Genomic DNA, 22,882 nt, shown 5'->3' on the forward strand with positions numbered 1-22,882 from the left:
AGAGGAAAGTCCGGCAGAAAGGCCAAGATATCCGGAGGCGGCGCCGCGGCTCGGCGTGGCGGTCCAACTCTATGCGCTCTGTCAATCCTCACAGGAAAGTCCTCCGCTTCTCCCAGGATATCCCGAAACAGACCCCGTAGGTAGGCCGCTATGTCCTCCCCCTCTTCGTTGGACGGGACGCCTCTGACCCTGATGTTGTTGCGCCTGGACCGGTTCTCAAGATCCTCGGCATGGGCCTGCAGGTCGATCTGTTGATCCCTAAGCCGTAGTACTTCCTGTTGCAGCTGCGTGATCTCCTCGTCTCTGGCTTGATTAGCGTCCTCAATGGTGGCGACCCGTTCTCCAAGCGAATCGACTTCCCTCCGCACCTCTCGGACCTCGCCAGCAACCTCCTGTTTCAGCGTCTGAAAGTCCTCCCTGAGTGTGCTAAACAGCGACTCCAGAAAGGATCTGGTGACCGGGGGCTCTCCTCCTTCTGCTCCACGAGAGCCGGTCGAGGGACTCGGTGCCGGTTGGGATCTGTCCTGCCTCGGGGCGCCCCTGTTCAACATCTCGGGCAAGGTACGCTCACCCTTCTTGCCCCCTCTGTTGCCCGACATCGCAGAGGCGACGGCGCTCTGCAGCGAGAGAAGGCTGGCTGAGTGTGAGTGTGTCCGTAAGGCACGTGGGCTCCAGCAGCAGGCCTCACCAGTGCAACCCGGGGGGTCCGGGCAACGACCCCCGCCCGGGCGACATAACCAAAGCTCCCCAGCCAACTAGACAAAAGAGGGTCACGACCAGCCCCAGCTGCAATACTCTCCCGGTACTCCTCCGCTTCCCCGAAGTGGGTCGCCTCCCCGCCGCCAGGCCTCCGGCCGCCGCTCTAGTCCACCACAGTCGTCCGGGTCAGCCTCGCTGCTTCGGGTGACTCAACACCAGACAGGCGCACTCCGGCCACCATCCGTCAAACAATCAAGCATCTAAGGGGCCCCAGGGCCAGCACCCGGGTCCAGGAAGCCCACCAGGGGGCGAGGGGCGGTAGGACAGGCCCAAAGTGCCGTGACCCGGTGTCGGGCAGAACCGCCGCCGTCAGCAGTAGCCTCCCTCCCAGGCCCTGTGCGCAGATCACTCACTTGCCACTCCAAAGCAGTCTTGCTTGCCTCTCTCCGGCCGGGCAGGGAAGGACGTGTCACCAGGGTTCAGTTCGGGCCGTTCCCGAGCCGGGGCCCGCCTAGGAAGTCCGTCGGCGCCACCGGCCCGCTAGGCCCCACCACTCCGGCGATCCCCGGGGTCGCGTAGCGCGTCTCTCCGGCTCCTCCCACTAGTAGGTGCGGAAGGCTCCTCTCCGCTATGGCTGCCGCCTCCTCCCTGTCAGGGCGCACCAACGCCTCGGGGGGGGGGGTCTCTCAGCCGGGCCCCTCAAGCCAGTGGGCCCGGGAACTCACCGCCACACCGGGGCACCGCGGGCCAGTCACTCCTCCTCCGCCCGGCCTCGTGTGTGCCGCAATGTCCGCCCGTCCCAGGGGCTAGCGCTGCGAGGAGCCGTTCTCCGCCCCCGCGTCTCCGGAGGCACCAAAACTGCTCACGCCGGACACACGGTCGCCTCCGCTCTCCTCTCCGCCAGATCTGGGGGAGATCAGCGAGGTAGGATGGGTCAGGGGCTCCGGGGACTCAGGAGCTCACATGGAGAGCGACTCGTCAGCCCGCCATCTTGGCCAAGCCCCTACAACTGTGTTTTATCTAATTCCGAGAACACATAAAGACATGGTCAACCACTCGGGACGCCGGATCATTATTTCTTCAATTACATTCAGAGACAACGTATTCTCTTCTCAGCATGTGAAGCTAGAAACTCTTTATTCACTGGCATCGAGCCCTGGGCTCCTGGCAAGTATTATGCCCTTGAAGTTACAGTCTCCTAATATGTTAAAGCATCCACCAGAACCCGTTAAAATGTTTATATTACATACCCAACTGTCTGTATACCAGCACAAACTGTGTGTCAGTGCTATAGTTCCTTGTTTCTTTCTAAAGCTTTTCTGGTCGAAATGCTCCATACTCGTTGTAAATAAGTATTTTCCATAAATTGAAGTAAAAGCCTTTAGTTTCACATCCCAGCTCTGTTTAGAAACTTGTCTCTTGCAATTCAGCTTCAAGCGTATTTGTATTCACTGACTAGGACATTTTCGAAGCAGCATTTTTCTATAAGATACAATCCTGCACCTCACAATGGTACATTTGTACAAATAATACCTTTTGCTACCCATTTGGACTCACAAAGGGAAGGGAGTACGCAGTGGGCATCCTCCTGTTCTTTGTGATTGGTATGCAGCGTATCAGTGGGTTGAAAACCATTGATGAGGCCCTCAGTCCCGAAGAGGGTGGTAGGGGATTTGCAAAGTGGAAGCTGTCACCAAGGACAGCTCCCGCCTTGTGGATGGTGGCTGCCATCATTGGTAGGACCACAAAGCAGTACACCCTTTCCGATGCCATTCACAGAATGCCAAGTTTTGTTTCTGTAAGGAGTGCAAAAGTAGGAATAGTGGTCTGCTGTCCATTGAGAGTCTCCATCCCTGCATTTGCAGCCCTTCCACGGGCAGTCAGAACAGGGCTGCAGTCAACGATGGCCGGTCATTAAAGGAGGAGAAACCCCACTGCCCCCATGCCTTTTGCAAAGCCTGATGAGTGCCTGTAAGGCTGTGGGCAGGTAAGCCTGACAGACGCTCTCGGGGTCAGTCAGTCAGGTAATTTACATTGAACAAAATGCACAGGTGCCTGCCAGCCTGAGCCAAGCTTTGCCAGGCTGAAGATTTCGCAACCCTGCGGGCGTGACCTCAGCAGCCCAGCAAAGTCTTTAGATAGCCTCCCACTCATGACAAGGGGTAGCATCACTGATAGACTCAGACCTGGGCGCTCCAGGTTTTAGCTTTGAAGTGTTCATGGCTGACTGCCCACCATGATGCCCAAACACGGTGTGGGTCAACAACTCTCTCTGACCCCTTCCCACCATGTGAGGAGGCAGGGAAGATCTTGCTCTACTTGGCTGACCCATGACATGGTCAGCCAATGAGAGGCGGTGGCGGGATATTTCCGCTGTCTTACTTTCTTGAAGCCTCCGGAAACTACTGAGGCCTTACTGCTTCTCCCACACCTGATGTCGCCGCAGTCAGTAAGTCCTTGATGAATGTTGGATGCATGTGTGTATGTACAATGCATGTGTTTGTGCGTGTGCTGTGAGTGGGTGTATGCATGTGCTTGTGAATGATGGGTGTATTTGTGAGCACTTGTGAATGGATGGGTGTCATTGAGTGTGCATGTGGATGAGTGCGAGTATGTGTGTCTTCATGGAGGGAAGTATGTGTGTGTGCATGCATCACCACAAATGCATGTTACTGGCCACAACTGTCTCCTGTCTCATACATAATAATGCAATAAGACAGGAATTTTTGAACCTCATGCCCTTGGGCATTTTGCGGGGAACTAATTATGACATCATTCGCAGTATGCAAAAATTACTGGCTAGATTGCGACCTGACCGACGTACATCAGACCCATTCTGCTGTGGCCAGAAAATCAAACTTCTTACTCTTCTGACTTCTCTGTGCATTGAGATGGGCAGAACACCGTATACTCTCTGCATAAAGGACGTTCTGTAGAGAGAAATGTTTGCTGATCTCTAGGGATTCTATGCTAAAGGATAGATGATCTCAGTTCTGGTTTCTGAAGCTTGTGTATTGGGAAAATCCATACATATAAACATGCAACAACCAAAAAAAAAGGTAGCACTTCACTTGCAAAACGTGTCTGCTGTTTTCATTGTTTTTGATTAATTTCTAGTCGATTTGTGTTGATCTGGAGCCTTTTCAGTAGTATCTGATTTAATAACTTAAATTCCTGGGAAAGTGGTGTAACTATCAGGTGCGTGGGGGGGGGGGGGATCTTACCAGGGAATCTCGCATCATTTTTTCACAGACTTTGGCTCTCTGTATGACAAAAAAACGACACAGCAGACATATATAAGGGGAAAAAATCCTTTTATTTATTTTTTAACATAGTCTCTTTTTAAATAAAAATTTAAAAATGGACACCGTCAAAAAAAGGTGTCAGCCCTAGAACATAACAATCACTTTGTGTACATAAAAAGATGCTATATACAACCAAAGAGCCAGGAATCTACGATATGAATGTCATATGGAAGATCGAGCTGCTTAGAGTGTTCACCGAAGCGAGGAACACCGTCAGAGCACTGTCTATGAGGCAGCATGCCATTGGCGTTGGCGATCTAATGGTACTAGGTTCTTTTTCATCCCTGCTTTCCCCCTTTCGCGACTATTTCACAATTTTCCTGTCCCTCCAGTTTTTCTCTTTTTCCTACTTGTGTGTTAGTGCCCACAACCTACAACCACAAGAACAAATAAGGCAATGGTGGGCATAATGGTGGACATAGTAGATTTCAAACACTTTGAGGGATTTTTTACAGAAAAAACACGATTAGTCAACATCTTTCCCTACAAGAAGTCAATTACATAGCCACATCAGATTTCAGAAGAAGAATTGAGAGAGAACACAGGCAACCAGAGGCTATCAACGATTGTTGCTGATTTATCACCAGATCGATCTATTCCTGATCCCCAGAGGGTCCAATTTTATGAGCTTTACATTATCACCCACAATTATGCCTAAAGGAGTTATAGGGATCCAGGCCAACTTCACTAATGATCGGACACATCCATATAAAAGGCTCCTTCAAGACAGTGGGAAATCCGCCTAAGGCAAAGTAAGTATCAGTTGTTTACAGAAGAAATCCAAGAATTCTAGTTTGTGTAAAAAGACTGTCTGCAGTTACTGTGAATCTGTGTCCATGGAGACAGGTGAAGAGACCCAATAGCAGTAGTCTGACTTTGTGCAGTTCTTTAGCCACCCAGAAGATGGAGCCACCTAGAAGGTGTCACAAATACCTCCAGTCTTCTAATCTATGCCCATTACACTGTGTCATGTCACTCTGTGTTTGTATTTGTGTATCCGACTATTCGCCAAGCTTTTTAAGTATTTGTATGCATCTGAGACCCTTATATGTGAATACATTTGTGTGTCATTTGGTATTTCCATATATGAGTTTTTATTTATAGTGGCGTGTCCCTGTCAGTGTTCCAGTTCATGGAGGCATCTGCTTGTATGTGCATATACTTTTATATATGTCTAGGTTTCATAACTTGTCAGTGTGTGCAGGTTTGGGTATATCTGTGTCTACCCATGTTCCCCTAGTTGGAGTGTATTTGTGTCTGTGGGTCAGGATCTGTGTGTTGAGTGGCACTGTGTATTTAGAACGTATCTTTCTAACTGTGGCACTGTGTGTTTATTCTAATTTAAACAAAGCTTGGTGTAAATGCTTTGCATCTGTATGAGTTGATTTTTAGCATTGTGTCGGTGCACTTGTGTATTTATATTTGTCTGTCTGTCCATCGCTGTTTATGTCTGCGTCACGGCGTGTATGTGTATCTGTCTGTACCCCATGTGAATATTTGTTTGTGTTTAGTTTTTGAGTAACAACGTGCATGTACTGGAAACACTTACCTGGAGGGATTTTTTGAGTTCAGAACATTAACATTGACCAGGTTAGGTACTTTCAAAATCCTATCACCAAGAGTGGACCTGTGAATAGACAGTGACTCCACTTCATGCTTTGTAGGCATGCTGTGTTATATTATAGTGTTTTCACAACGCGCCCTCCCTCCCACGTGCTTGGCTATTTAGTAAGTACTCTGTGCTAGAGTTTACTACAGAGGTATACATACAAAGTAAATATGAACCACATCCACTACGGGGGCAGATGGAAGTTATCATAGCACAGTTACATTAATTGACAAATGTCTGGACTGTCGACTTGTAACTAACGTCTAAATCTCCAATCCCTAACTAGTAGTTCAGAAAGATCTGCTGGGATTTGAGAAGGAACTCACGTGCATTCACACTTATTTTGCCTGCTTTGGCAGAGCCAATTGCAAAAACGTGCCATTGCATAAACTACGAAATGTTTTCTTTCTACTTGCAATACAGACTGTAATTCAGAAATTCAAGATGGCTGTTTAATTTGTAAATTCGACCAGCTTTCAAAACCAAAATGTGAGATGCGCAAACGTGAAAAATAAAGAAGCACTCCTAACAATATTACAATATTTGTTGTTATCTTTTGAACGACACCCAAGACAATCATGGGTTAGTCATTTCATACCACGTTACAATATTATGTTTTGCATATAAATATATTATTGCCTTGAGACAAGTCTCAAGGTCTCAAACACCTTTTGCTAAAGTATATTTCAACATGGTATGAAAAGACGCCACACTAAGTGCTTGAAGTGACTTTGAAGAAACCACAAAATAAAGAATTTTATCTAAGCAAGAGATCCACTCCAGTTGACCTTTTTGCATATTTTTAATCAGAACTGCTTTTAAGAACGCCCAGCTGTAGCCGGGAACAACTTGCCACAAAGAACACAGCTGCAGCTAGCTACATGCATCTTTAAATCAAAATCTGAGCTTGTGGTTTGAAATTAAATGGCGGAGATACCACTATACCTCACATTCTCAGTAGATGTATATTTTGGGGTAAAACTCTCAAAAATCGAGGTGAACCATTTTAGCATTAAACAAAAATCCACTGAGTACGAACTAAGGGCCTGATATGAAATAACTGGTTCCAAAATATGATCAGTATTTTTGTGATTAGTGTGGAATTTTGTGAACCAACCTATCCTATTAGGTCAGTGTGAAAAATTCTGGTTCCATTCTGAGTTGGTCACAATCAGACCTATATCATGAATAAAAATCAGGAAGGTTGCAAATTGAGACTTGCTCCAATTGGATCCTGTCTCAAAGATGGTCAGCAGACAACCATGTCTGTGATCACTTTCAAATAAAGTATACTTTTGTAATAAATGCATCCTGTTTTCCGAAAGAACATGGGGTTGCGTTTTAATAAAAGTTAACTTACTTTGTAAAAGTTTGCTTTAGAATTGTCAATTTTCCCCTGCACCCCTGCCTACTTCCCAACAAACCTTTTTTCCTTAATTCACAAAGTTGAAGGGGTTGGTAAATTTTTAACGTTTTGCAACCAGATTTCAGTCACAAAATATTTATATACAATCTTAAAGAATTGCTATTTGATAGGGATGTCTATAAACCACCCCTTCTTATAGTAATTTCTTTTGGAGTTACAAATCCGTTTTACTAGTCAGTAATAATTTACTGACTCTTAACATCATTTTTTATATATATTTAAAAAACGTTTTACATTTGCAAATAGTAAGAATTTCTGTTTCCAGCCATAAAAGGTTTTGTACATCAGCCACAGTGCAAATCAAATATGACTTTGAGTTATCACTGGCTATCTTGGGTCCCATGAAGCATTACAATTTTTTGTTGTTATGATCTTCACAAAGTATGGTAAACTAATTTTAAGTGGGCCAAATAAATTCCCTCAAAGAGTGGTTCGTTTACTGAGGACCACAGTTCTAGTTTTATTAAGCAACACATTGTGAAAGTACCGGTAGCCAGAAGTATATGTTTTGAGAGTGTATAACAACAATGAAAAAGTGGTATTGCAGAAAGCTGGAGTGTGGTGAGAATTCCCCAGAGGAAATGTTTGTTAAGAAAATTGTTGTATGATGGTGTTCTATTTTTAAGGAGAGAAAGAATTTCATGGATTTTTTAAGCCTAATATTATTTTGCCATAATAAATATTTGGACTAAATAGCTTAATAGTGTGAATTTTAAACGATTCAACTGGTACATTGGTCAAAAGTGGAAAGCATTACACACCAGAGTTTGTATCCCCTTGGAAATGTCTGGTAAAATTGGTAAAAAGAACCTTAAGACAGTGGCTTTGGTGAATGCATTTCAATAAATATTTTTACTGAGGAAGGAGCTTCCTTCAAGGATTTCTTTTCCAACCGAATACTGTGGGGCAAGAACATTGAGCAAAAATGACATAATTTAAATACAACTTTACAAAATATTTAATAATAATAATAAACATTTTGTATAGGGCTAAATGCTAGACTTTCTAAGCACTGTCAATAATAGATAAAATAGGGTTCTATCATAAATAGTGTTTACGAAAATTTGTCACAAATAGTGCATATTATTAACACATTATATATCCACCAATGCTGCAAAAGAACTAATATACTCTTGGCCAGGTTTCAGACTTCTTGGTATCTGGAAGCTGGCAGATTCCCTAGGTGACATGTTTAGGGCCTCAATTTTCCACCTCTATATTCGTAAAAACACTTTTCAACAGAAATACTAAGAAGCAGATTTACAAAGAAGTCAAACAGAGTAACGCACGGCAACGATTTGTGCTATCTTACGTTACTCAGGATTTACAAAGCCGTGCAAGGTGGCTTTGCATGCATGGCTAAGTAAATCTCACCTAAGCCCTTGCGTTGCCTTGCATCACCATGCGTGGCGCAAGGGCTCTGTACATCTGGCCCTATGTCTTTAGTAGGCTAGTACCATCACTTTTTATTTGTATTTCTGTATTTTGTCATGAACAATTCCACTACTTCCCACCATGGCATCATGCTTTTATTGAGCAGTAATTAGGAGGGATAGTATACTTTGTAGGAGACAACTAAACTTGAGTAGGGCTGGCATACATCTCTACCCTTCTCTGCTGCGTTGATAAACCTTTTATGGGGCAGGGCCAACACTTCTCAATAAAGCTGAGATACCTTTCATGGCCAGTTTCAATACTTCTCAGCAGGTCAGATACTTTCCATGGACAGAACCATTACCATTTCAAGCTCAAAAGTTATTTATCACTGACAGTTGGTCCTCACCAGCATCAACCTCACATCACATCATCCACCTGCTAACATCTGCAAGGGGGTCGTGTCTCGGCAGACGAGAGCAAACACCTTAGGTTTTGGAGCAAAGCCATATCTACTAATGTTGCATGATCTTGCTTTGCCCCAAATCCTAATACTAAAAAAAGCAGGGGCTAGTAAAGGAACAAATGGTAAATCGCCTGATAAACCTATGTATGACATCTGCTTTACCTTAAATCACTATGGGCCATATGTATGAAGCCAAATTGACTTCGCAAACGCTGAAATTCGGCGTTTGCGAATGCAATTTGGCTTAATAGTATGTATCAAGGGAATTTGCTAGCAAAATAAGGAATCACAAATTTTGCAATTCCTTATTTTGCGATTGCATTTAAGGAATCGCAAATTCTGCGATTCCTTAAATGCAATGTAAGAAGCCAAAAAATTTCACAAATTGGCCTTAAGGAATCGCAAATTACCACCAACTTCTAGTTGGTGGTAAGTTGCGAATTCCTTTCAAAATATTTTTTTTTTCATTTTTCAAAGTGCCATGTGACGCACAGACATGCCCTTAGGGCATGTATGTGCGCCACATGTGCACCCATGCAGATTTCAGGGGTGCAACAGGGTATCCTTTGGACACCCCTGCACCCTTGAAAATATTCACAATTTGCGATTAGCAAATTGCGAATCGCAAATTTCCCCTTCATTCCTATGGGCCTCCTGGCCCATAGAAATGAATGGGAAATTATTCCTTGATTGCGATTAGCAATTTGCTAATCGCAATTAAGGAATTTTAAGGAATCGCTAAAAAATAGCGAATTCCTTGATACATACCCTTTTACGATTTCTAAATAGCGATTCCTTAAAAATCGCTATTAAGGAATCGCACAAGGGTATGTTGATACATATGGCCCTTAATGACTTAATTTGAGGTGAATTATGTTTGGAAGGAACTGAGCATTTAATCTTTTCATTTACAAGTGCAGCCACTTGGCGTTGCATTTGATTTCTAGCCCTGCCAGGTGCCAAGAAGTCTTAGTGGGCCAAATATCAACACTGACTGGGAGAGCCTCCATGCTCCAATCCAACTGTGGTCACGGCCCTGTTTGCGTGTAACCTTAACGTCTGTGAATTAGTAAGTAATTATATATATGTGGCTAAATGAGATGAGTGTGCCTTTACGTCTTTATGTCTGTGTTTTCGGTTCATGCATTGCTACCTGTGTTGCACCTGTCAGTGTACCTATTTGAGTATATGTGTGCTTGCATGTGTGTTCCTATGCATGTAGGTGTGCAGAGTCACCGTTCCAGGCTGCTCCCTTTTGTGTTTGGACCTGTAAGTAAATGTTCATGTGACTATTCATGTCTCTACTGGAGTGGTCCTATCTGTGTCTATCTTTGCATGTGCGGGTGCATGTCTTTGTGTGTCTAGTACAACACTGTCTGTGTTACTGATATGTGTGGGAACATACCTGTGAGCCTATCCGAGGTCCTACGGATAATTATTTGTACATTGCTTCATCCTGACATTTTTAAGCAATGAAATAAATTAAGTGAGTAAAGACATAAAACCATACGAAAACAATCATATTACATAATAAGGTCATAGGACTCAGTAGAGAAACAGTTTAACTGTCCCATTAAATACTTATAAAATTCATCATTTGCATATGACCTGCAGTGGTGCTTACCAAATGAGGCAGGAGTGATTACAGCTGTCATTATCTACATAATTGCTTTGGGAACAGTATGATTAAAAAGGGTTTTGATTGGCCTGAAATCTCCCACGTCCAACTGGCCCAAAGAGAGGCAGCCTGGGGCACCCTTACCCCTTTAAGTAAGGAGTTTTAGTTCCAGTATTTTTTCAGTAGAAAATTTGTCTGGAACATAAATGCTCATGACTGATTAGCAGCTTTCACAGTGAGCATTCACACCCCATTGGAGAGCAGGCGTGAAGCCTACAGCTTCACACAGCACACTCAAATTTCTGCACTCTGCCTTTACAGATACAGAAAGCCAGGACTGGACTGCAAACCAAAATTAGCCTAGGCAAAAAATGTTCAAACCAGTCACAGAGTGGAGGAGTCAATCAGTACAAAGGAGCCTTTGGGGCATGGTTGGGTCATAGTAGCCCATTCTGCTCTGACAGCAGCCTACCATGGGAATGCCAAAGTGGCAGAATAGCCAGTCCTGCCCTGCAGAAGGCTCGCTCTGTACAGGGCAGGAGGTATGCCTCTGAGGGTGAAAGATGGATATTGTAAGGTATGAGAAAGTGAAACTCTTTTTTTGTGTTTTAAGGCTCTCAAACATGTCCTTTTGATGTCCCACGTGGATCTTTTCCCCGCCTTTTCAAGATCAGTCTTTGAAGTAAAGCACTTCTTAATGTGGCCGGAATGACTAGACCTACAGGGAAATTGGTACATTTCTGTGAATACCAAAATTAGTAAGTGCACTTATTCATTTTGGTATTCACAGAAGGCACTTACTCATCAATGAGTAAGTGCCTCCTGTGAATACCAAATTAAATAAGTGCCTTCTGCGAATACCAAAATGAGTAAGTGCCTTCTGTGAATAGCAAAATTGTAGTAAGTTTAGGATTTTGTCTTAAGTTAGTTCTGTGAATCGGCCCCAAAGACTCTGAAACAGGGACAGTTCTTGACTAGTATCAGGAAATCTGCTAAGGTTAATGATAGGCCTGAACACCACCACAAAATTAAGGCTGGACAGGACTAGAGTCCCATCCACAAGGCCGCCAGAGACCATGTGGCAATCTGACCTACCAGCGTTACCAGGAACCCTGATTGGACCTGACAGAGGCCCAATACCCATCACTAAAGCTTCCTAATTAAAGAAAAACCACTTTAGAACTGGATCACTAACATTTCTATGTGACAAATATCTTACTAGCAGAAATTTACAACATTTCCAAATGACAGAAGGCAATAACTGAATTGACTCAGCTTACGCATACAATGTTCCTTTGGCAAAATGAAGTTCTTGGACCTTTCTTCTTGCCAGATATTACATCCATGCATAGTCTTAGGAAAGACAAACATTCACTAGGGGTGTGTGAAGTTGCAAAGTTAGTTTCCTTGTGGTCTTCCTGTAATTGTTAATAATATCATGATTACTGCCTATAGCTCGTGAAGTTTTCTATGTGTTGGCTTTTACTTTAAATATGAGCTTTTGTACCCCTTTACAGTTATTTAGGGTAAAGAGATCACCAACATCGATATAGATTCACACGCAAAAACAATGTCAAAGTTAACTCTTGAGAAAATAGCACATTCATTTTCAGCACCAACTAGCAATCACAAAGATACATAAACATAGGAAAAGCATAAATTGTGTAAACCATGAGTAGGCCTACAATTGGGATCTAAGTGAGACTTGCTTGATAACAAAAATTCTACACACCCCTATATTTAACATCTGTCCCTCAGAATACAAAAACATGTTTTGGCTTTCCACTAAACAGAGACCTCAATACCTTCCAAACAATGGAATCTTTTTGCAGTTCACATAAAAATACACATATTATGTTTTCAAATTTTACAAGTGAGCTTCTTCAGAGGACAAATAACTACTTCACCCAGCATCAGAAGAACCCTTATAGTTTCAAGATGACCTGCCTCCTGTCTCATATTAGTGTGCTAAGAAGTCAAGAACGCATATTTAGGAGGTTGTTACTGATCGGGGTTCGATTCACAAAGATTCTCCTATAAGTAAGTGCCATGATCGTGCAGTACTCCTGACTTACTTCTGAATTCAATGCAAGGAGTAAGCAAAGAGTATTAGTATATACCTGGTATTCACGAGTAAGCCAAAAATTCTCCAAAATTAAGTTATAGCAAAATATTTTTGTGAATTAAACCCTTTATATTTAGGAATAATTTCTCATAAAACAACAGTAAGTATTACCCAAATTCTGTTCTTAACAACCTTCTTGTCCCTTTTGAAAATGCATCAATACCATCATTATATTGCCATTTGCTCAAGCTGTGCCACAGACTTGCTGATTGTTTAAGTTTCTTGACATTGCTCATGAATACATTTGCGTGAAAATGATGTATACTCTCACTCCAAGCTAATGATGTTAACTTAAGTCTTGAACTCATCATCCATCAACAGGACGAGCAGCCTTTGCTGCTAACAAATGAAATCCCTATTAACACTTGGACCAAAACCAAGTAATGAACTGCTAAATTCAACATAGCAATTTCATTACCCAGTCCTCAATTTAATTACAAAAGCAGAGATAGCACCTTTGTAGTTATGCTGATGTCATATTTTCCATTGAAAATGCATTGTTTGTTCTGCTAATAAATTTGGTGCCATTTGACGAATATGCACAAAACCTTTGGAAAAAAAGTTCATTCATGTTGGGTTCTTCATTGGACAATTCGTGTACATACATCAAGCAGTGGTCAAAAAAGGGGAGGCTCTTCAAAGTGATATATCCAATTTCAATTCCCCCAGGATTCTTCACTCCTTCATACAGGTACCAACATGGACCCACGGATTCCACATGGATAACGGCAGAAAAGGTTCTCTAATCCAATGAGGTTCCTTTATTTATTACTGTATTCCGCAAATCCCAATGGCCATGATATGCAAAAGTGTTCCAAAACTATTAACCCTTTAAAGCCACTCAGCTGCTTTTTATATGCTTAGATCTCAAAATTAACTGAATTGATTTACATCAAACCAACAAAAGCTTGAGTTAAGTTCTAATGTCAAGTTTGGTGTAAATCCGTTCAGTGGTTTGGACTGTAGGTGCAAGCAAAACTTCCTACTAGAGCAAAAATGAGAAAAAACATATGTTTTGCCCCTCAACCTGTCCTTATAATTTTTTCCTTTGAGTGAATCTGCACATACATCTGCTTACCAGACTATAGCGGATTACTATGTCTGGCACATTTGGTCCAACACCAGACATTAGGGCAAATGTTATATGCAAATCAATAAATGCCTTTTCAGTAGAAATTGTAGCTGAACCATAATTAACAACACAGTGGATATTGTCACTGTGTTGAGTGTGTGTGAAATATATACTGATTAATTAATAGCCTATATTATCACTTCTCATTCGAACACTGCGTCCTGTTAAAAGGCACCATACCACTTGTCATTCCAACTATACGTCCACCTGAGAAGCACTTGTGCCAATAACGCTATGTCCCAGTTTAGTGGCCTTAAATGACTTCCCATCCCTGCCATACAGACCAGTAGTCACCACATAATGTACATATTCAGTGGCACCTCACAACCGAAAGACTCTACAGAGAGACAACACTTCCCTTTACTTATTTTTCAGAGGAGATACCCGCTCCTCAACCTCTTCCTATCCCACTGGGACACTAAGCAAAACTCTTCTTTCCATCATGCATCACTGCCACCTGATCTGAATTCACTTACTTTGAGGGGAGGTTTTTGACTTATAGCCAAATAACTAAGTGCTGAAGATTTGAAGTGCAATAACCATTTCCCAGGTGACAGGAATTCTGCTTCGCTCTCTTTTTCTAGTATGACATGAACCCTCTATTTCCGCCTGGTTCTGGGATCCCAAGAAGGGATCTTCATATTACTTCAGTTTGTGGCGGTACCGTGAAGGTTGAATTGAAAGCATCGGAAGCAGGCCTGTCTGAAAACCACAGACAGTCTACACTCGACGCTTCCAACCAATGGAGATCAGACATAGTTCTACAGAGTAATTCCTCTGGGTGATGAATGGAACATGAAAGGTGCAGGGCTAGAGAGAATAAGTGTTCTTCTCTGTTAATGTCCAGACTGCATCTGCTCAGTGTTACAAGAACCACTCCCAGCAGTGTTCACACTAGCTCGTCCAGCAGTGTGCCGATCCCTGCGTGCTGCTCCATGGATCCAATGATGTGTTTGTTGCACATGGGGCAGACACACCGGACCTCCAGCCACTTCACCAGACACCTGAGATGGGAAGAAAAAAAGAACACCATTGTTAGAATATACTATTGAACTCAGCCCCTACCTGGAGTGTCCTACCATCCCCCTGTAGGTTAAGCATGATAAGGACGCACCCAAAGAATCCAGAAACGATTTGAAGGATTCAGCACCAATCTAGGGGTCCAACGCCCAAATGGAGGACTCAATATCTATCAGTAGGGTTTAACACCCACCTGAAGGTCCAGACCCAAACTGAAGGACGCAGAACATGCATGCAATCTACACCACCCACCTGGTGGCCTCAGCATCAAATTGAAGGTGCTAGTACCTGACTGAAATGTCCAGAATGTTCCTAGATGGTCCAAACTGTGGTCCAAGGCCCAGCATTCACATTAAACCAAGGCTGGTCTGGGCCCCCCCAGGAATATGTTTTAATACAAACCCATAATGCCTAGAGTGAGGGAGCATAGTGGACAATTTTGGACCTGTGAAGATCGATTTTGGTATGCCATCTACCATGTATTTTCAGTATGCAGTGCCTAAATGTCATAGTTTACTACATGGCCTGGAACAGAATGCACAACCAATATTTCTCAACAGCAGTAATCACCAATAAGCCTAGAAGACGATTCTGTGTCTCCCTGAAAATCATTGCTTCCAGTGCTGGATGATCTAAAGATTTCTTAGCCCATCCAGCAGCTAATGGGGGGAGCACTTGCAGGATTTTTCTCTAAATCCTTTTGGTTGTCGCAAGAACCTATACATTTCACAGTTGGTACGTTCAGTTTTCCAGAGCAGTTTGTGATTGTAGGTACAGGTCTGCAGTGCTTGAGCAAAACCCAGTATTTTCTTTAGCTTCCTTTGAGCTGTGGGTGATCAGTTGAAACATAACCAATGTGAGATGGTGAGAATGCTGGCACCAAAAGAAGTATACTAAAATTACAATAATTATGTATTCATTTTGCAAACATTAGGTCTAATGTACAAAGCAATTTTGTGGTTGTAAGTCATGTAGTTCGTGAAAGCAGAGGGTTTGCAAGTGCAAAATATTTTTTCCTATCTACTAGGCCAATTTTGTGAGTTATAAAATCATTTCTGACTCCCAGAAAAGGCTAAATGACCCATACCAAATCTCACTTTGGAACAGGAGTATGAAGGGACGTTCCCTACTAATTGCGACTCAGTGTGGTATGTATGTCACGCCAAGAGACCCTTGGGTGTCAGTACGCTGTATAAATGCTTTTAACATAACACAAAATATATAAATGGAGCAATGGAATTGGAATTGACTCCTCAAAAGAAGTCATAACTGATTCACAAAGGTGAAGCTGTTGCTGTTAGACAGCTTTCCCTTTGGGAATCATGTCAGGCATCAACATCATCAGGAGGAGCAGGTGGTGGATGACGAAATAACTGCCTGCTTCACCTTCATGTGGTCCAGTGGATGCTCAAGGTTCCATGGGGGTCACCACGACCTAAAATCTCAACCAAGGCCAGCCATTTAAAGGTTAGGGGTCTATAAATATTGGTGCCCCTGTGTAACTTACTGTGTTTGTCTCTAAGTTGATTCCCATCATCACTAGCTGACCCATGTAAATCTTGATTGTGACACCAGTTGGAGGTGTAACTGGTTTCTGCTAAACTATACAAGGTACACCTCTTCCACTGACCCACAAATCATGGTAACTGTTTTGACTAGACTCTGGAATTATGACTCTTGAGTTCCTAAAACCAAGTGGGTTGGGAATTGCAGGTCGCAGACCCATTACCCTGTGCTTCCTTGCTGAGAATCTAAGATAAAATGTAGCCATATTACACCAGAGTACATACATATGTTTTATTCTGTCTGATACCTTTCTACATTGAGAAACACTGCAAAAGCAAAACAACTTGCCCCCCCTCCCCTCACCAGGTTACCGAAGACAGCCAATAACTCATAGGTTGCCACATGGGATACCGTTAGCCATTTTCACAATGTTATTTCGATTGTAGCACCTTCCTTTATAAGTGCTATAAAAATATTAGGTCATATTTTGGCACCAAAGATTGACAACACCTTCTCTTTTTTGGTGTTGGTTATTATATTAACTGTTCAGCATTTTCAATGTTTTAAATATGATTTTTAAAAGCCATCAATCTGACTGGAAATTGAGTTTATTGGGCATGATTACTTTCACATTCTGTATCTGACAGCCAAAGGGAGAAACATGGTTATCTAAATGGAATGAAATTATTCCTAAAGTCATGGGTCACATACACCAGCAACAAATTAGGATGCTGCTTAGTAACTACATACCACCCAAGTCCCACAAAAAGGCCTTCAATAGGTGGGCAAGCCATGTTAAATCCTGGTTCCAGATTTCAGAAGACATGATTAAGTTCCACCAAGAAGCTAGATATGAGGTAGCTGAAAGTTTGTATCGGAGCCTATGCTGAATTCCATTACTAGAGAAGAGCTCAAGAATTTTACTAAAACCAGAAACATCACGTACATTGGAGTTTTAAAAGGTAAGTTCCTAGATAGTGTACAAGCAAGGCAGGCATGTGAGAAAGACTCTAATAACGGATAAGTGACTAACCTGCCCCCCAGTACAGAACCACTAGAATGCATTCTTATAGTTACCACTGTTACCTTATCTTAACCACTTCTTTACTTTTAGAGCTTGACCATCTTATATTTGTGAATTCTATAGAGAAGGTCATAGGGTATGTAAGGAAATTATTCTTTCTGTATGGTCACCCCAAGTTGTGGACTGAAGCTGCTGATTTTTCAACTCTGAGAGTGTGCTGAGGCCTGCTAACCAGCCCTCAGTGCCAGTGCTCTGACCCCAAAACGTGTATGTTACATTGGTTATACCCAAGTAACTTAGGCTAACTTACCTGTAAGTTCCTAGTATATGGTAGCCGGGGTACCCAAGCATGTAAGTTAGGGGGTCTCCCAATCAATAGAAGCACTGGTTATGCCACCCTGAGTGTGACACAAGAATAATGGGTCTCCCAGTCTGCCTTTTCAGACTGGAAGAGCTGTTTAAAACTGCTAACCTAACTTTGCCATTTAAAGCGCTGACAAAGCCAAACTTCCCTCTGCAAGATATTCAAGGCAGGCACACCGAGCCAGAAGGCAGGGTAGAGCATATTTCATGGGCAGAATCTGTATTTTACATGTTCTGGTAGTAATCACGTAAAACTGTCGTTTTTACTGTGGAAAGGCTTGGTTGCCCCATTGACAAGTACAGGGTTACATTCTGAACCCTCAGCTGTGCTAACTCCTGAATGGTGTGACCAAAGCTGATACTCCAGGGGATCAAACAACTCGTTACATTAAACTAGACTTGATTTTCAAGTCGAAATTATTGTAACAAGTGTCAGTGTGCAACTTTTACAAAGTTGCCACTTTGTTGCTTTTAGCTCCTGTGCCTTGAAAGATTACACAAGGAGCGTTTTCCCAAGACAGCTTTCTGCCCTCTTGGGGAGTCATGTTAATGACACCCAGGTAAGGAGACAATAGAAGCCTGCACTAGAGAGAGGTGTTACCTCCTTCCTGCAGGAAGTCTCAAGGGTGTTGGCCCAAAAGGCGATCTTCAAAGGAAAAGCCGCATTAGAAAGGCAAATGGGTAACACTTGGGAGATTTGTCTAGGTAGATAGCGCTAGCACTAGGGACAGGGAAGGGGAAACCAGTTGCCAAATCGATTTCTCAGGGGCATGTAGTCCCATTGGTAACCACACATCTGGGTTGGGCTTGGGAGCTTTGGACACTCATAAAGGGGTTTTGTCATGTTGGGAGTGGACAGAATGGTGCACTTTGGGATAGCCAGATGCCACACTTCCCAGGAAGGGATTGTCAGATCGGAGGGAGCCTATTAACATATAAGCTACTCACTGCGTCTCCCCTCAGGGCAGTTTCTGAGCATTAAAAAGGGCACCCCTGGCATCCATAACTCAGATGTCGACTGGACTGGAAGAAGGACCGATGAAGTACTGCCCTGCTGCATCGTGGAACTGATAAAGAGAGCCTGCACTTGCGTGGACTGCACCTGCTAAACCTGGTGGCTCGCAAAAGTGAAGGGGATGTGTGTGCCTGCTGTGTCATGCTCGTAGAGAAGCCGTCTCTGGAGCCCAGCCAAAGCAAGAGACTGCAAGGGTCAGTTGGTTGACTTCCTGTTCGCAGCACTGGCCACAACAGCTGAAGAAGCCTACTAGGACAGGTTGGTAGCCCAGAATCTTCAGGCAGCCACTAACAGCCGCTTTGCAGCACCAAAGACCAGGACCTGATGCTCAAAGATGCACCTGAGTCCTCTAGACCCCAGCAAGTCATTGAAGTGAAGCTTGGTTGCCCGACCAGAAGACGAGTTATCTCCCAGGGTAGGATTTGGCTGTGACTGCGATCCCGGGCAACTGGTAGCTCAGTGGCAAATGGACTTCTACCAGAACCAAGAGGACTTCAATGGACGTCGACCTCATGGTCAGGACCACCTCACCCTCTTGTAGACCCAGGAGTAGCCAGAGGAAGACCCTGCTGAACGCATTTCATCTACAGCATCATTAGGCATCTTTAGCATCCTGTGTCCTTTGCATCAGGACCACTCCCATTATTTATTTATTTATTATTTATTTATGTAGCTTATACAGCGCGCAGCTACCCCCGAGGGGGTGTCCCGGCGCTAGAACCAGACCTCAAAGGAGGAGGGGCGGAATGAGCTGATTACAAGCCAGGAATCATGATCTAGAGAACAGCCAGGTTTTTAGTTTAGCACGGAAGATGGATTCGGACGGGCAGAACCTGAGGTCGGTTGGGAGGCAGTTCCAGAGTTTGGCAGTGAGTACGCTGAACCCTCTGCCGCCCATTCTGGAGCGTCGAAAGCGGGGTGAAATCAGAAGGCGTAAGTTGTTAGATCTTAGTGATCTTGTGGATTGGGATATTGACACTCGCTTTTTCAGGTAGCTGGGGCCAAGACCGTTGATGGCTCGGAAAGCGAGCGTGAGGATCTTAAATTCAATGCGGCTAGCAATGGGAAGCCAGTGGAGATCTTTACGATAGGTGGCAACAGACTGACGGTAGGGGATGTTGCCAATCAGTCTGGCCGCAGCATTCTGAACGATCTGGAGCCGATCGATCAGATATTGAGGAGCGCCGGCGTATAAGCTGTTGGCGTAGTCCAGGTGAGAGGTGATGAGGGCCTGAGGGCCTGAGTGATTGTTCGGCGGGCGTCTAATGGGAGGTAGGGAAGGATTTTTTTAATCATGCTCATGCGTAGCTTTGCGAAGCAGGCAGAAGTGACCTTGTTGACTTGTGCTTTGCATGAAAGTGAGTCGTCGAACTGATAGCCTAGGTTACGTACTGAGTGGACAGGGGAGGGCGCAGGGTCAAGTGCTGTGGGCCACCACAGGGAGGAGGAGATAGGACTTTTCTGGTTAAAAAACAGAACTTCTGTTTTATCAGCATTCAGTCTTAGGTGATTGTTGGTCATCCAGCCACAGATGTTGTCCAGACATTGTCGGAAGTTGGCAAAAGTGGAGTCAGAGTGGTCTCTGAAGGAGAATATCAACTGAGTATCATCAGCGTAAGATACCACTCTGACTCCACAAGATTCCACCACAGCGGCCAGGGGGGCGAGATAGACGTTGAAAAACAGGGGGCTGAGGGCAGAGCCTTGCGGAACACCACACAGCAGGGGTTTACCCTCTGATTTAAAAGGCCTAAGCATCACCCTCTGTTTTCTGCCAGTGAGGAAGGATTCAATCCAAGCGAGCGCGGAGCCACCGATTCCGACCTGCTGGAGACGGTTTAGCAGGATTTTGTGGGAGACCGTATCAAAAGCGGCGGATAGGTCGAGGAGGACAAACATGGCCTCCTCGCCCTTATCCACACACTCACGGATAGTCTCAGCTACTTCCAGAAGAGCGGTCTCAGTGCTGAAACCCGCTCTGAATCCGGACTGAGAGTCGTGCAGCAGAGAGTGGTCCTCCAGATACTCTGTTAGTTGCAGCTGCACGGCCTTTTCCAGTATTTTTGCGGGTTTGGGGAGGAGGGAAATGGGGCGGTAGTTAGGGAATTTAGTAGGATCGGCATCGGGCTTTTTCAGAATGGGGACCAGCAGTGCTTCCTTCCATGAGGTTGGGAAGATGCCATGATGGAGGGAGGCATTCCAAATGGAGAGGAAGGAGTTAGCTAGTGAGGGAGCTAGGTCACCCATGATTCTGGCAGGGATTAGGTCGGAGGGGGAGCCAGATCTGCATTGAGTGAATAGCCGGAGTGCGGTGTCAAGAGTCAGCTTGTTATAAGACTGCAGGGAGGCAGGTTCCCGGCCCCTCACGTTGGGGATCAGGGGGGATACCTCAGTAGGGAATGAGGTACAGATTTTGTCAATTTTATCAAGGAAATAGTCCGAAAGTCCATCGCAAAGTGCCTGGCTGGGTGTGTTCTGCGTGGCCCTAGCGGGAGGATTTATGAATTCCTTGACAATTTAAAAAATGATTTTTGAGGAGTTAATGGCGTTGGAGATTTGTAGTGAGAAGTAGTCTCTCATAGTGCTTTTTTTTTGTTTGAGAAATTTTTTCAGAGCGGTTTTGTAAATAACTTTGGCTTCAGGGTCGTAGTTATGCCGCCACTTGCGTTCAAGTAATTTGCATCTGCTTTTTTCTTCGCGAAGGGTAGTGGAAAACCAAGGGGCAGAGGGGCGGGTTCTAGCGGAAGAAATGGGTTTGAGGGGGGCGATGAAGTCGATGGCATGGAGCAATGCAGAATTGAGTCTAGAGACATTTCCATCAATGTCACTGGAGAGAGGGTCCGGTTGAAAGTGGAATACGGGGTCAAAAGTGGCACAGGTGACTTTATGCCATTTTCTCTCCAGCTCTTTTCTGAGGATCGTAGGGGCGGGTTTCGAGTTTAGAACGAGGTTGAAAGGGACCAGATGATGGTCAGACCAAGTGAGAGGAAGGGAAGGAAGGACTATGATATTAGAGAAGTTAGTAAAGATTAGATCAAGGGTATGCCCAGCTGTATGTGTGAGGCCTTTGACTAACTGAAGTAGGTTCAGACTCTGCATTGTTTCTAGTAGGTTGTTAGCTTTCGAGCAGAGAGGATTGTCCATGTGGAGGTTGAAGTCTCCTAGCGCCAAAAAATGTTGGTGTTTGAGGGAAAGATCCGCCAACAGGTGGGTCAGTGCAGTTAATGAGAGAGTAGAGGCAGTAGGAGGGTTGTAGACTAATGTACCCGCCAATATTACTGCAGCGGTATGCGATATGGTGAAGTACATAGCTTCAATCATCCCGATATTCGTCAGTTTGGTGATGGACAGCTTGAGGTGGGATTTTAGGATGATAGCAAGACCACCTCCTAGTTTGCCTCCTGCACGATTAATGCCCTTTAAGATGTAGCCTGGTGGAGTAGCAAGATGGATATCGGGAGTGGAGGAATCAGTGAGCCAAGACTCGGTAAGGAACAGGATATCCCAGGCGTCGGAGACGATTGACGTCCATATCTCGTTGGCATGACGGGGCAGAGAGCGGCAGTTAATCAGACCTGCTTTCAGCGTCAGGGGGGGGGAACAGGCGATTTGGCAGGCTAGGACAGAGAGAGGGGAGAAGGCTACAAGGCGGGAGCGTAAAATTACATTTAGTGCAATGAAAAGAGGCGGCCTCCAAGTGCTCGGGGTTACATCGTGTAGTGGAGGGGCAAGTTGTGGGTTTTAGGAGGAGAAGCTGGGATTTGGTCCAGCACGTGAGGCCAGAGACAGCCAGACAGGCAGGGGGACTGGCCCTGGGCACGGGCCAGGCGCGGACGGGCTTGCCTTAGGCGCGCCTTCGGCGCGCAAACGGCGCGCCCGCTGCGCCCGTCCGCTGCGCGTACGGTGGATGCACATCTTTTCTAGAGGTAACTGAGGGCGGGGGGCGTGGCCTCGTTAGAAACGATAGCAAAGAATAAAGTGCCTGGAACTCCCTGAAGACTGCTTCACCTGTTTAGATAATTGTCTCTGAGGACCTTGGTGGTCTCCCTGACTAGCTGCCTAATGGAGCTAGTTGATTAAAGTGACTCTAAGTGACTGCAATACAACTAGTCCAACTTTGTGTTGTAAAAGTATCCATGTGTCAAATTTGTTGAATTTGCAAATGTTTGTTTCCAGTTAAGTGAAATGCTTTTATTTAGT

The 22,882-nt window shown here is 44.5% G+C and overlaps 1 protein-coding gene across 2 annotated transcripts in view; it reads right to left on the reverse strand.

Annotated features, from left to right (window-relative positions):
- Positions 1-12,081: 12,081 nt before the first annotated feature.
- The window catches only part of RNF122 (ring finger protein 122), a 69,976-nt gene continuing 59,175 nt past the window's right edge, over positions 12,082-22,882 (reverse strand). The window contains exon 5 of one of the 2 annotated variants that reach the window (XM_078666186.1): positions 12,082-14,758. In XM_078666186.1, the coding sequence (XP_078522312.1) occupies positions 14,644-14,758 (115 nt within the window). In that variant the 3' untranslated portion in view covers positions 12,082-14,643. The remainder of the gene's footprint in view (positions 14,759-22,882) is intronic. The other variant, XM_078666185.1, reaches the window with a different exon arrangement.

The sequence above is a fragment of the Lissotriton helveticus genome, chromosome 11, assembly GCF_964261635.1.
Source record: "Lissotriton helveticus chromosome 11, aLisHel1.1, whole genome shotgun sequence".
Lineage (NCBI taxonomy): Eukaryota > Metazoa > Chordata > Amphibia > Caudata > Salamandridae > Lissotriton > Lissotriton helveticus.